A 14,113-nucleotide genomic window follows, 5' to 3' on the forward strand; every position below is an offset into this window, starting at 1 on the left:
GGTGGGTATGGCCTACTGGGTGGGCATGGCCTACTGGGTGGGCGTGGCTAGAGTGCGTATGGCCTACTGGGTGGACGTGGCCAGCTCTACATCGTTCGCATCAAGGGTGCCTATGGGGGCCTGGGCAGGAGTGGAACAGATCTGAGGGTCTCTGGCAGAAGGAGGGTCTCTGGGCCAGGGCCAAGGCAGTGGGGGCCATTCCCTCACTGTTTCCAGCATGGCTTCGGAGGCCACATGAAACCACTTCGCGGGCTGGATCCGTCCCCCGGGCCTTGTGTTTGACATGTCTGCTCTAGAAAGAGTACAGAGAAGAGCAACAAAGATGATTGGGGGACTGGAGGCTAAAACATATAGGGAACAGTTGCTGGAATTGGGTATGTGTAGTTTAATGAAGGGAAGGGTGAGGGGTGACATGATAGCAGTGTTCCAATATCTCAGGGGCTGCCACAAAGAGGATGGAGTCAAGCTCTTCTCCAAAGCACCTGAAAGCAGGACAAGAAGCAACGGATGGAAACTAGTCAAGGAGAGAAGCAACCTAGAACTAAGGAGAAACTTCCTGACAGTTAGAACAACTCACCGGTGGAAGGAACAACCTGCCTCCAGAGGTGGTGAATGCTCCAACACTGGAAGTTTTTAAGAAGAGACTGGCCAGCCATTTGTCTGAAATGGTATAGGGTTTCCTGCCTGAGCAGGGGGTTGGACTAGATGACCCCCAAGGTCCCTTCCAACTTATTATTATTATTATTATAGTTCATTTAGTGACAGCTCAAAGTTACAACGGCACTGAAAAAAGTGGCTTATGACCGTTTTTCACACTGTTGTTGAATCTTGCCCCATTTTATGAGCTTTCTTGCCTCCGTTGTTAAGTGAATCACTGCAGTTAAGTTAATAACATGGTTGTAAAGTGAATCTGACTTCCCCTATTGCCTTGGCTTGTCAGACGGTCGCAAAAATGGATCACATGACCCTGGGACACTGCAACTCTCATAAATACAGGTAGTCCTCGGCTTACAACCGTTACAACGGCACTGGGAAAAGTGGCTTATGACCGTTTTTCACATGACCATTGCAATATCCCCATAGTCATGTGATCAAACTTCAGATGCTTGGCAACTGGCTCATCTTTATGACGGTTGTAGCATCCCGGAGTCATGTGATCCTCTTTTACAACCTTCTGACAAGAAAAGACAGTGGGGAAGCCAGATTCCTTAACAGCCATGTCACTAATTAAACCACTGCAGTGATTCACTAAACAACTGTGGCAAGAAAGGTCGTAAAATGGGGCAAAATTCACTTAAGAAATGTTTCACTTAGCAACAAAAAAATTGGGTTCAATTGTGGTCATAAGTTGAGGACTACCTGTACATGCCAGTTGCCAAGTGTCTGAATTGTGATCATACAATTATGGGGATGCTGCAAGGGTGATGTGTGAAAAACCGTCGTAAGAGCACTTTTTTCAGTGCTGTTGTAACTTTGGATGGTCACTAAACGAACCATTGTAATTTGAGGACTACCTACATTTGCAGCATTTTCTCTCTTTTTTTAACCATGGAAGCATTTTGTCCTGCTCAAAAGTACTGACGTTCATTCATATTTGCAAGGTAATTCTAGGTAAAGGTAAAGGTTCCCCCGCACATGCGTGCTAGTCGTTTCCGACTCTAGGGGCCGGTGCTCATCTCCATTTCAAAGCCGAAGAGCCAGCGCTTGTCCGAGGACATCTCCGTGGTCATGTGGCCGGCATGACTGGATGCCAAAGGCGCACGGAACGCTGTTACCTTCCCACCGTAGTGGTCCCTATTTTTCTACTTGCATTTTTATGTGCTTTCGAACTGCTAGGTTGGCAGAAGCTGGGACGAGTAACAGGCACTCACTCTGTTACGCGGCACTCGGGATTCGACCCGCCAAACTGCCGACCTTCTGATCGACAAGCTCAGCGTCCTAACCCACTGAGCCACCGCGTCCCTAAGGTAATTCTAACTGGACCCTTTATAAAATAAGTGGTGTACAGCTCCTGCAAACACCTTCCTTCATCTCCATTTAGAAGCGACAGAAAATGGATAACAGCGATTGATTTGAAAGTTTCCAAGTTCATCAAAATCAACTCCCAAAGAGGTGTTGGCATGTTGGTTTTGTTGAAAATGCTCCGGCCTTGTCCCAAAGGTGCTTTTTCAAGAGGCAACTGGACTTTCTTGTTTTTCTTTGAAGACGTTTCGCCTCTCATCCAAGATGATTTAGGGGAACGGTTGCTGGAATTGGGTATGTGTAGTTTAATGAAGAGAAGGGTGAGGTGTGACATGATAGCAGTGTTGCAATATCTCAAGGGCTGCCCCAAAGAAGAGGGAGTCAAGCTGTTCTCCAAAGCACCTGAAAGCAGGACAAGAAGCAACGGATGGAAACTAATCAAGGAGAGAAGCAACCTAGAACTAAGGAGAAACTTCCTGACAGTTAATACAATTAACCAGTGGAACAACCTGCCTCCAGAAGTGGTGAATGCTCCAACACTGGAGGTTTTTAAGAAGAGACTGGACAGCCATTTGCCTGAAATGGTATAGGGTTTCCTGCCTGAGCAGGGGGTTGGACTAGATGACCTCCAAGGTCCCTTCCAACTTTATGATGATGATGATGCTTCAGCTCTGACTGGGTGGTGGGGAATGGAAGGATTTATACTCCTCGCAGACAGCCGGTCATTTGCATTCTTTTTAGAGAGTCAAGCTGAGGCCACTGTTCTGTACCAGCCTGCTACCGGCCCTGCAGAAAAGGCAGGGACAACCCCTTTTACCAGAAGGCAAGAGGCTGGAATTAAGCCTGCCAAATTTATTAATACAAAAACAAACGGAAGAAGACACGAACCAAGAAACGGGAGCTTTTCAAGCGGTTGCCTTCAGCAAACCAGCCCTCCCACGCATTCCCCTTTTATACAGTTCAGGGCGTGGCTTCTCTCTGCCTCCTTCCGAGGTGCCCCATTGCCTTCCTCTGTTTACTCCTGATTGACTGCCTCCTGCGTTGGGCGTCCTTGAACAGGGCCAGCTGTGGTTCATCTTCATCCACGCTGTCAGGCTCACACAGCTGGGTCTCCGTCGTGACCAGGTGGGAAGGGCCTGGCTGAGGGCTCTCATCAGCAAGATCTTCAACCCCCTCAGCAAGCTCTTCAACACCCCCCTCCTCCTCTTCCGACCCAACTGACGAACCCACAGGCTGACCCTGAATCACAACAGCCACTTGGAGGTTTTTCAGGTGTCCTCAGGGTCACCTGAGTGGTGCAAATGGGTGTGGAGCCTTCTTGGAACTGTGGAGAGGACTGTGTTGTCGACTTGAGATAGATGAGGTCATACCCCTCCCCCTCTGTAGAGAGAGGGGTGTTCAGTTTTGACCTAGATGGCCTCATTGACTCCTTTTTCAAACCAGCGGTCCCCTCTGTCCAAAATGTGGAGACTTTGCTGTCTTCGAAAATGTGGCCTTTTAATTGCAGATGGACTGCTGAATCTTGTCCTGACGGGTTTGTTCTCCTATGTTGTGCGTTTATGAAGGGGTTGTTTTGTTTCCCCAATTTCTCCCCGTTGGAGAAATGCGGCCCCCCGTAGAGGGGGGGTCCTCCTAGACTCACAGCTCTCTTTAGAAAATCATATAGGAGTTGTGACTAGGGGGGCCTTTGCCCAGGTTCGCCTGGTTCGCCAGTTGCGGCCCTATCTGAACCGGGATGCCTTGCGTACAGTCACTCATGCACTCGTGACCTCTCGTTTGGACTACTGTAATGCTCTCTACATGGGGCTGTCCTTGAGGACCACTCGGAGGCTTCAACTGGTGCAGAATGCAGCCGCGCGAGTTGTGTTGGGAGTCTCCCGATACTCCCATGTTACACCTCTGCTCCGCGAGCTGCATTGGCTGCCGGTTGCCCTCCGGGTGAGATTCAAGGTCTTGGTAATGACCTACAAAGCCCTACATGGCATGGGTCCGGATTACCTACGGCAGCACCTACTGTCGGCGTCAACTTCCCTCTGTCCTGTACGCTCCCACAGAGAGGACCTCCTCAGGGTGCCTCCGATCAGAGAATGTCGACTGGTGGCCCCCGGGGGGAGGGCGTTCTCTGTGGGCGCGTCAGACCTGTGGAACCGCTTGCCGGTTGAGCTCCGGATGGCCCCCGACCTTCGCTCCTTCCGGCGGGATCTAAAAACCTATTTATTTGAGCAGTCCGGCCTGGTCTGATGGGTTTGGGGTTGGGTTTTTAATATGGTTTTAACTATTGTATATATCGGGCATAAATTATTTAATTGTTTTTTAACTTTTGTACTTTGTTTTTTAATATTTATGGCCCTGTACACCGCCCTGAGTCCTTCGGGAGAAGGGCAGTATAAAAATTTAATAAATAAAAATAAAATAAACTTAACAAAGAAACAGTGCATTAAGGAAAATGTTCCTGAGTTGGTCAAATTTAGCCACAGTTATCCACCCTAGCACTGATAAATGTTTCCCAGTTGGGTAATGAAATGCCTGCACAAAAACAACCAAGCTTAGAGACCCCTCATTTCAACCCTGAGCTACAAATATTCTCTTTTATTAGTTATCCACCCGCTTGGTCACATCCCGTCCTGACTATTTCGAGGTGCTCTGCATAGGGTTACTTCTAAAAATAAGTAGAAATTATACTTGGTGCAAAATATGGCAGTTTTCGCTGCTGTCCAGTTCAAGGATCACACCATGTTTATACACACCAGCTTTAAAAGCCTGCTCTAAGTTAGCTGCTTATTGTTAGTTCCCACTTATGACAGTTGCAGTATCCTATGGTCACTTGATCAAAATTCAGTCACTTGGCAAGCGGCTCAGATTACGACGGTTGCAGTGTGATCACGTTTTGTGGTCTTCTGACGAGCAAAGTGTATGGGGAAGCCAGTTTCACTTAACAGCTGTGTGGAACAACTTAACAACTGCAGCTATTCACTTAACAACTGTGGCAAGAAAGGTCGTAAAACGGGGGGGCGGCAAAACTCACTTAGCCAATGTTTTGCTTAGCCACGGAAATTTCGGGCTCAGCGAGCGGTGGTCGTAAGTCGAGGACTGCCTATGCATCCTTTCAGTCCCAGAAGCACCCTTCGGTTAGATGTGTCGGGGCTTCCGACACCAACCCAGACCCCTTCCCTTCAACCTGCTTATAAAGCTGAGTTTGCTGTATCCGCCCTCTTTGCAGGAGCCAGGTTTTAACGACGACGGCAAGGGAGGTCACGGAAGGGTGCAAAAACTCACAACTGTCTCGCTTAGCAACGGAGATGTTGGGCTCCGTTGTGGTCGTAAGTCGAGGGCTACCTGCATGGCAGCCCTTTTTAGGTCTTGAGAAATGGATCGAACCCGGGCCCGGAAGGGCAGCGGGGGGTGGGGGTGGGGTGAAAAAGGAGATAGAGAAGAGCAAAATTTCTATTTGCACACACGGAGTTCTTCCCGGTGCGTTGCTCAAGCCATGCTCCTATTTCTGACCTTGGCACGTTGCCTAGTACAACAGATGACAAAGGTCACACACACACACACATACCTACACAGGTATGCACACACCGGGCGGGCAGGCATCCTAGTTGTGCAAATAGCCAGCATAAGCTCTGCCTCCCTGTCTGAGGGCAATGAGTATAAAATTGCTCACTGGTTAGGGAAGGACCGGAGCAGGAGAGGTGGAGAGCAACAATTGCCATCTCCTCTGACCCACCAGCTTTGACTCCTCCACCAGCTGACCTCTCAACGCTATGGGGAAGAACCGGCTACTTGCAGGACCCTGCCTTTTCCTTCTAGGCCTCTTCCTCCTTCCCGGGGGGACCTCGGCATCGACCCCAAAACCGTAAGCAATCTCCTCTCTGTGTCATCTTTGTTCCCCCACTCCCTCCCTCCTCAAAGTTCATTCTGGTTGTTCAGAAGGGAAAAAGGGGTTTTTCTCTGCTGTGTGTGTGTGTGTGTGTGTGTTTGTGTTTTAATATTATTTTTCCTCACCCTGCTGAAGCTCAAGGCAAGCACGCACAGCCCTCCTTTTTTCCGTCTTTTGTCCTCACTACAGCCCTGCAAGGGAGGCTGGGTTAAAGAAAGAGCAACTTGGCTACCCAGCGTCCTTTGGTGACTGGCCAAGGGGTGGTTTTGAACCCGGGTCTCTTTGTCCTTGGCGCAACATTACCCCATCCTTTTCTTTTTTTGCAAAACTGACTAATACAGGCAGCCCTCGATTTACGGCCACAGTTGAGCCGAACGTTTAGGCCGCTAAGCGAGTTTTGCAGAACTGACTGAGACAGGCAGCCCTCGATTTACGGCCACAGTTGAGCCGAACGTTTAGGCCGCTAAGCGAGTTTTGCAGAACTGACTGAGACAGGCAGCCCTCGATTTACGGCCACAATTGAGCCGAACGTTTAGGCCGCTAAGCGAGTTTTGCAGAACTGACTGAGACAGGCAGCCCTCGATTTACGGCCACAACAGAGCCAAACGTTTAGGCCGCTAAGCGAGTTTTGCAGAACTGACTGATACAGGCAGCCCTCGATTTACGGCCACAGTTGAGCCGAACGTTTAGGCCGCTAAGCGAGTTTTGCAGAACTGACTGAGACAGGCAGCCCTCGATTTACGGCCACAGTTGAGCTGAATGTTTAGGCCGCTAAGTGAGTTTTGCAGAACTGACTGAGACAGGCAGCCCTCGATTTACGGCCACAGTTGAGCCGAACGTTTAGGCTGCTAAGCGAGTTTTGCAGAACTGACTAATACAGGCAGCCCTCGATTTACGGCCACAATAGAGCCGAACGTTTAGGCCGCTAAGCGAGTTTTGCAGAACTGACTGATACAGGCAGCCCTCGATTTACGGCCACAGTTGAGCCGAACGTTTAGGCCGCTAAGCGAGTTTTGCAGAACTGACTAATACAGGCAGCCCTTGATTTACGGCCACAATTGAGCCAAATGTTTACGCCGCTAAGCGAGTTTTGCAGAACTGACTAATACAGGCAGCCCTCGATTTACGGCCACAATTGAGCCAAACGTTTACGTCGCTAAGCAAGTTTTGCAAAACTGACTAAAACAGGCAGCCCTCGACTTATGACCACAACTGGTCCAAAGTCTGTGATGTGTCAGGCCAGGAATTGCTTGGAAAGGAATCTGCAGTCCTGGTGAGGAGTCTGAACTAAGCTTTTAACTCTTTCATGAAAGGAAATAAACTGCTTGCTGACTGGGGAATGCTGGGACTTGAAGTCCATGCATCTTAATATGGCCGAACTTGAGAAACAATGCTTTTAAGTCTTTGCGTTGTTTTCAATTCAAGAACAAATTTTGTATCCCTCCCCACAAAGAATAGGTACGAGTAGTGCTCCATCTACCACCAAAATGGGGCCTACCCATTCCAGTCCTAACTTGTGACAGTCATATGACCGATCCAATATTATGACCTTTTTGGGAGCGGCCACACAGTCATTAAACAAAACTAGCTATGGGCTAGTTTTGCGGAAAAGCAGAAGTAAATGTTGGTTTTTGGCAAAAAGATTGTAAAAACGTGGACGTGGGACTGTAAATGCAACCCAGTTGGTGCCTAAGTGCCCAGAGTGTGGTCATGTGACCGCAGGGGGAGGCTACTGTCGGAACTTCAAATCTGGGCCTGTTGCTAAGCAACTTGTCGTAAGTCGAGAACTACCTGTAACTGATTTGTGACCAACAGAAGTTTTTGTGAGGCGTAGCCCACTGATGATGACAGCAAGAAATATGAAGAAAGGGTGTGTTACATTTTTGCACTGAGTATCTAGTTTACACATACATGATGCGACAAGAAATTTAAGCCAGGAAAAGGGATGAGGAAATCCCCGGGTTAATTTTACTTCCATCTCTTTCACAACGAAACTGTTCTTCGTAATTCCTGTTTCTCAAAAGTATGCATGCCTTGAGGTCAGCATCAGAAAGTCTGGAAGAGCTAAAAGGTTTTCCCCACAACTGGTTTTGCGAGTTTCACTTGCTATTTCAAGCAAGGGGGCGGGTGTGTGTGTGTGCGCGCGCTGGAAAACAAATCTCTGAAAAAAAAACAGAAAATGAGGTTTGTACACCCATGGAAAGACGATACATGAGGCATTTTCAAACACCTGAAGGGCTGTGATGTAGAGAACGAAGCCAGTCAGCTTTCTCTGCGCTAATACGGGTAGTCTTCAACTTACAACAGTTTATTTACCACAGCACAGGAAAAAGTGACTTATGACCATTTTTCCAACTTATGACTGTTGCAGCTTCCCCATGGCCAGCTGATCAAAATTCGGACGCTTGATCACTGACTCCTATTTGTGACCCTTGTAGTGTCCCGGGGTCATGTGTTCACCTTTTGTGACCTTTGGGCAAGCAAAGTCAATGGGGAAGCCAGATTCACTCGACAATTGTGTTCCTAACTTAACAACTGCAGTGATTCACTTAACGACTGTGGTAGGAAAGGTCGTAAAATGGGGGCCAGAGACACTTAACAAATGTCTCACTTAGCAACAGAAATTTTGGGCTCAGTTGTGCTTGTAAATTGAGGATGACCTGTAGCTAGGACTCATACCAGCCCAGAGGATTTCGACTCCAAAAGACTTCACAACTATAGCTAGCACAACATGCTAGCTGGACCCTGTTTGACTTTTCTACACCTGCAGGGAAAATTATACAGGTAGTCCTTGATTTATAACCCACAGCTGAGCCCCAAATTTCCCTTGCTCAGCGAGACAGTTGTTAAACGAGTTTTGTCCCATTTTATGACCTTTCTTGCCACGGCCGTTAAGTGAATCGCTGCATTTGTTAAGTTAGTAACACGACTGTTCAATGAATCTGGCTTCTCCGATGACTTTGCTTGTCGGAAGGCCGCAAAAGGCGATCACGTGACCCCCCGGGAGACTGCAACCGTCATAAATGTGAGTCAGTAGCCAGCGTCCAGCTACAGGGATTGCCGCAATGGTCGTAGATGTGAAAACTGGTCATAAGTCACTTTTTTCAGTGCTGTTGTAACTTTGAACAGTCACTAAGCAAATGTTTATGTTTATGTTTTATTTAATTTATATACCGCCCTTCTCCCTGGGGACTCAGGGCGGTTCACAGGGCATATAAATAAAAATACCATACTATACAAAAGTTAAAACAAAGATTAAATCAGTGCCCAATTAAAAAAACAATAATGCAATCTAAAATAACAATTTAAAACCCAGCTCCCCCATCAGGCCAGACCGGCCAATTCAAACAAATGGGTCTTCAGACCACGACGGAAAGTTCGGAGGTCCGATGCCGTCCGGAGCTCCACCGGCAGTTGGTTCCACAAAGCCGGGGCACCCACAGAGAAGGCTCTCCCCCTGGGGGCCGCCAGTCGGCATTCCCTGACCGGAGGCACCCTGAAGAGGCCCTCTCTGTGGGAACGCACATGGTTGCAAATGGTTGCAAGTCAAAGATTACCTGTGTCAACTTTCAAGTCTCTGGCAATACGATTTGATGAAAAGTGAGATGGGCAAAATTTCCCCTTTTAGTAAGGATAAACTCTTTAGGAGCAAATATATCATTATCTGCAGGGTTGTCTGGGACGCTACACCACTCCTTCACGAACTGTTTTCCTTGTTCCCTTCTGGGAGGAGGGGGCTTTGTGGCATCCGAAGCAGAACATCCAGATTCAGTCACAGTTCATCGATCTTGTGAATTCTCAACCTTCCTTTTTCCACTATGTGTTCAAAACAAAGAGCCTTGGTGGAGCAGTGGGCTAATGCCTCCTTAAGTAACACCGGCTGCCTGCAAGTAGTGCAGGTTCGCATCCCACCAGGTTCAAGGTTGACTCAGCCTTCCATCCTTCCGAGGTAGGTAAAATGAGGACCCAGATTGTTGGGGGCAATAAGCTGACTTTGTAATAATGCCACTTGGGGAGTGGGGGGACGAAAGCCCTAATAAGCAGGCATATACATAGAATGAAGGCTATTGCTAAGCACATTGATTTGTGCTTTAGATTGTAAGCCGCCCTGAGTCTTCGGAGAAGGGCGGGATATAAATTTTATTTTTATTTTATTTTAATTCCATTTATATCCCGCCCTTCTCCGAAGACTCAGGGCGGCTTACAATCTAAAGCACAAATCAATGTGCTTAGCAATAGCCTTCATTCTGGGATTAAATGGGATTAAAAAAAAGGACAGTGATTAACATATATGTATATATGTATATGTATGCATGTATATGCATATTTGTGTGTGTGTGTGTATAAAGTAGGCATATGTGTATAGCATGTGTATATGTGTGCTATATATGTGTATGGGTTGATACATACTTGTTTTTTGAGAGCAGACAACAGAATTTCATTTTTAATGTGTGCCTGTGTGCTCGAGTAAAAATGACAATAAAGGTTACCTTATCTGCCAATTATTTGTCTTCAACCACTAAAAACCTTCCTTCCTTCCTTCCTTCCTTCCTTCCTTCCTTCCTTCCTTCCTTCCTTCCTTCCTTCCTTCCTTTCCTCCTCCCTCCCTCCAACCTGATAGAGGATATTATAAAGTTAAATTTAGTTTAACAGATTTTATGTATGTATGTATGTATGTATGTATGTATGTATGTATGTGTGTGTGTGTATGTATTGCAACCAGAATTGGGATGTGCCAGTCATACAGTATGGTGGGATGGCTGTCTTCGTTCTCTGGTCCTCTGACTGTTTCTGTTTTCTCCTTCCCAGGGAATACCTGGTTTTGGTGCCTGTAGTTGTCCCCACGGAAACCTCCAGGAAGATCTGCGTCCAGCTGAACCACCTGAATGAGTCGGTGACGCTGAGCATCACCCTGGAATACGGGTTGCAGAACAGGAGCCTCCTAAGGGAAGAAGTCTCCAAGAAAGACCTCTTCCAGTGCACCGAGTTCCAGGTGAGAGCCTTTGGCAGCTCTTGTGTTTGTGACTCTGAGTAAGGAGGTTGACGGAGTGTCCCGTGTATAAGTACAGTCCGAAAAGAATCACCAGATTTTTTTTAAAAAATAGTTTAGATGTACTTTTTGGTACAGTGGAAGATGATTTTTTTTCCCCATCGTGATTTTACGTAACGTTACTACAGTATGACTGTGCTACTGGGTTAATTGCAACGTCAACAATACGTAGAGCCATCAAACCAGCAATAGGAGATTTCGTGTTTATTTGGAACTTTGGCAACTGTATTCACCGAGTTGTGTGACTAGATCCTCTCCTCTCCTCTCCTCTCCTCTCCCCTCTCCTCTCCTCTCCTCTCCTCTTGTCTTCTCTCCTCCCCTCCTCCCGTCCTTTCCTCTCCTCTCCTCTCCTCTCCTCTCTCCTCTCTCCTCTCTCCTCTCTCCTCCCCTCCTCATGTCCTCTCCCCTCCCCTCCCCTGCTCTCCTCTCCTCCTCCTGTTCTTTTCTCCCCTTTCCTCTCCTCCTTCCTCTCCTCCCCTCTCCTCTCCTCTCCTCTCCTCTCTTCTCCTGTCCTCCCCTCCTCTCCTCTCCTCTCCTTTCCTCTTGTCTTCTCCCCTCCTCCTCTCCTCTCCTCTCCTCTCCTCTCCTCTCCTCTCTTCTCTCCTCTCCTCTCCTCTCTCTCCTCTCTCTCCTCTCCTCTCCTCCCCTCCTCTCCTCTCCTCTTGTCTTTTCCCCTCCTCCCCTCCTCTCCTCTCCTCTCCCCTCCTCTCCTCTTCTCCCTTCTCCTCCCCTCCTCCTGTTCTTTGTCCTCCCTTCCCCTCCTCTCCTCTCTCCTCTCCTCTCCTCTTTCCTCTCCTCTCCTCCCCTCCTCCTCTCCTCCTCTCCCCTTTCCTCCCCTCTTCCTGTCCTCCCCTCTCCTGTCCTCTCCTCCCCTCCCCTCTCCTGTCCTCTCCTCCTCTCCTCTCCCCAACTTTGTTCTGGCTTGGCCCATTAACAGACACAGTACTCATCTCTAGAAAAGCTAAAGCCCCTCCTTTCTCCTTACTCCAGATCCCCAAATGGGAAAGGTCCTTCAACTCCCACATAGCGCTTTTCACAGTAGAGGTAACAGGAGCAACCCTGAGGTACCTAGATCGGAAAAGAGTATATATTGAAAATCAGGAGAGCCTCACCTTTGTTCAGACTGATAAACCCATCTACAAGCCAGGACACAAAGGTAAGAGCGCATGGCTCCCGAAAGGGGATAACTTTCTGCCGATTGTGTATGATCTCAGTTCAGGATTTTGTGCTCCTTGGGTATCTTAACAGTGGTCCTGCTTTTAGCTGGGATGGGGGTATGTAAACCCATAAGCCATAAGCCCCACGCAGCCCTGGTCCCATGTTCCTGGCCGGGGCGTCCCTTTTGTGGTGCACATTTGAGGCCAAACTGCAGCCTTAATGAGCCAAAAAGTACATTTATATATTAAATGACTTAGCCCTTTATAACTGAGTCACAACTGAAACAGCCAATAACCCCAAACAAGTAAATACTTGGATGGATGGATGGATGGATGGATGGATGGATGGATGGATGGATGGACGGACGGACAGACAGACAGACAGATAAATTTATTAGGTCCCCACTGGCTGACGAATTCTGGGAGGTGGAGCCCCCAAATCTGAAAGCTGCCTGAAACTTGAAAAGTGCTGCCTTAGGTCAACAGTTGATTTTTTATTATTATTATTATTGTGGACCTTCATTACTAAAATAATATTAAGCAGGATTCATGGTTGAGGAAAAAAAAAAGAGTTCATGTGGCAGTGATCCAAAACATTTCAGGTCTCCTTTTCCTGGTGATTTTTTCCCTGAATCTGGAAATAAAAATAATATTATAATAATTGATTGAAGTTGTATGCTGCCCGATGCTCAGTGGCCCTGGGCAGTTTACAACTATTTTTATTTTATTTTGGGCTTACACAAGGAGGTTTTCCACCTCAGAGAAGAGAGTAATTGTGCCGCTGATTTTGAACAAAATTGTTCTGTACCAGCCTGCTACTGGCCCTGCAGAAAAGGCAGGGACAACCCCTTTTACAAAAAGGCAAGAGGCTGGAATTATGCCTGCCAAATTTATTACCACAAAAACAAACGGAACAAGACAAACCAAGAAACAGGAGCTTTAAGAAACATGAACTATCCAAACGGTTGCCTTCAGCAAACCAGCCCTCCCACACATTCCCCTTATATAGAGTTCAGGGCGTGGCTTCTCTGTGCCTCCTTCCGAGGAGCCCCATTGCCTTCCTCTGTTTACTCCTAATTGACTGCCTCCTGCGTCGGGCGTCCTTGAACAGGGCCAGCTGTGGGTCATCTTCATCCACACTGTCAGGCTCACACAGCTGGGTCTCCGTGGTGACCAAGTGGGAGGGGCCTGGCTGAGGGCTCTCATCAGCAAGATCTTCAACCCCCTCAGCAAGGTCTTCAACACCCCCCTCCTCCTCTGAGTCGTCCGACCCAACTGCCGAACCCACAGGCTGACCCTGAATCACAACACAAATAGTGCAAAATAGTGGATTTGGGAAGATATCGGTCTTACCGTATAGAGGAAGAGTGGCATTAAAATATAACCTGATTCAGTATAATACTTTTTATAGCTATGGATATTCTCAATCATCTAAGTCATGGTTGTCACAAAGGTGCTTTTTCCAAAAGGCAACTGGACTTTCTTGGGGCTTTTTTGCTTTAAAGACCTTTCGTTTCTCATCCAAGAAGCTTCTTCAATTCTGAAGAACTTTTATCCCTATTAAAATGGTTTTCTTCTTGCTTTCTCAGTTCTGTTTCGTGTTGTCTCTCTGACCAAGGAATTCATTCCCGTAACCGAGAAGGTAGGTTCCGCTGTGCAGCAATTTTTTTGAGATAGTTGTTCAGTTCATGAGAATATTTGGGGATGATGTGAACGGAGACACTTCTCTTGAAAGCTTGTTAATCGGTAACCTCTGTGTTAAAGTTCTATTTATCCAGTGGGCCTCGGAAACAGAATCCAGGAAACTGGGTCTGTGCCATCATCTAGGGCAGGGGTAGGTCACCTTGGCTCTTTTATGACTCATGGACTTCAACTCCCAGAATTCCTGAGCCAGCATGGGTGAAACTTTGTCCCCCTTCATGACTCACAGACTTCAACTCCCAGAATTCCTGAGCCAGCATGGGTGAAACTTTGGCCCCCTTCATGACTTGCAGACTTCAACTCCCAGAATTCCTGAGCCAGCATGGGGGAAACTTTGCCCCCCTTCATGACTTGCGGACTTCA

At 47.6% G+C, this 14,113-nt stretch overlaps 1 protein-coding gene across 3 annotated transcripts in view; it reads left to right on the plus strand.

The window, feature by feature from the left end:
• LOC310636462 (alpha-2-macroglobulin-like) overlaps window positions 1–14,113 on the plus strand; it is a 103,717-nt gene that overhangs the window by 14,694 nt on the left and 74,910 nt on the right. The window contains exons 2-5 of one of the 3 annotated variants that reach the window (XM_083356320.1): window positions 5,711–5,818; window positions 10,652–10,835; window positions 11,883–12,048; window positions 13,639–13,691. In XM_083356320.1, coding sequence (XP_083212446.1) covers window positions 5,727–5,818; window positions 10,652–10,835; window positions 11,883–12,048; window positions 13,639–13,691 — 495 coding nt within the window. In that variant the 5' untranslated portion in view covers window positions 5,711–5,726. Of the gene's footprint in view, window positions 1–5,633; window positions 5,819–10,651; window positions 10,836–11,882; window positions 12,049–13,638; window positions 13,692–14,113 lie in introns of all 3 variants that reach the window. The other 2 variants (XM_083356318.1, XM_083356319.1) reach the window with 2 other exon arrangements.

Source organism: Vipera ursinii (assembly GCF_947247035.1).
Source record: "Vipera ursinii genome assembly, chromosome: 2".
NCBI lineage: Eukaryota > Metazoa > Chordata > Lepidosauria > Squamata > Viperidae > Vipera > Vipera ursinii.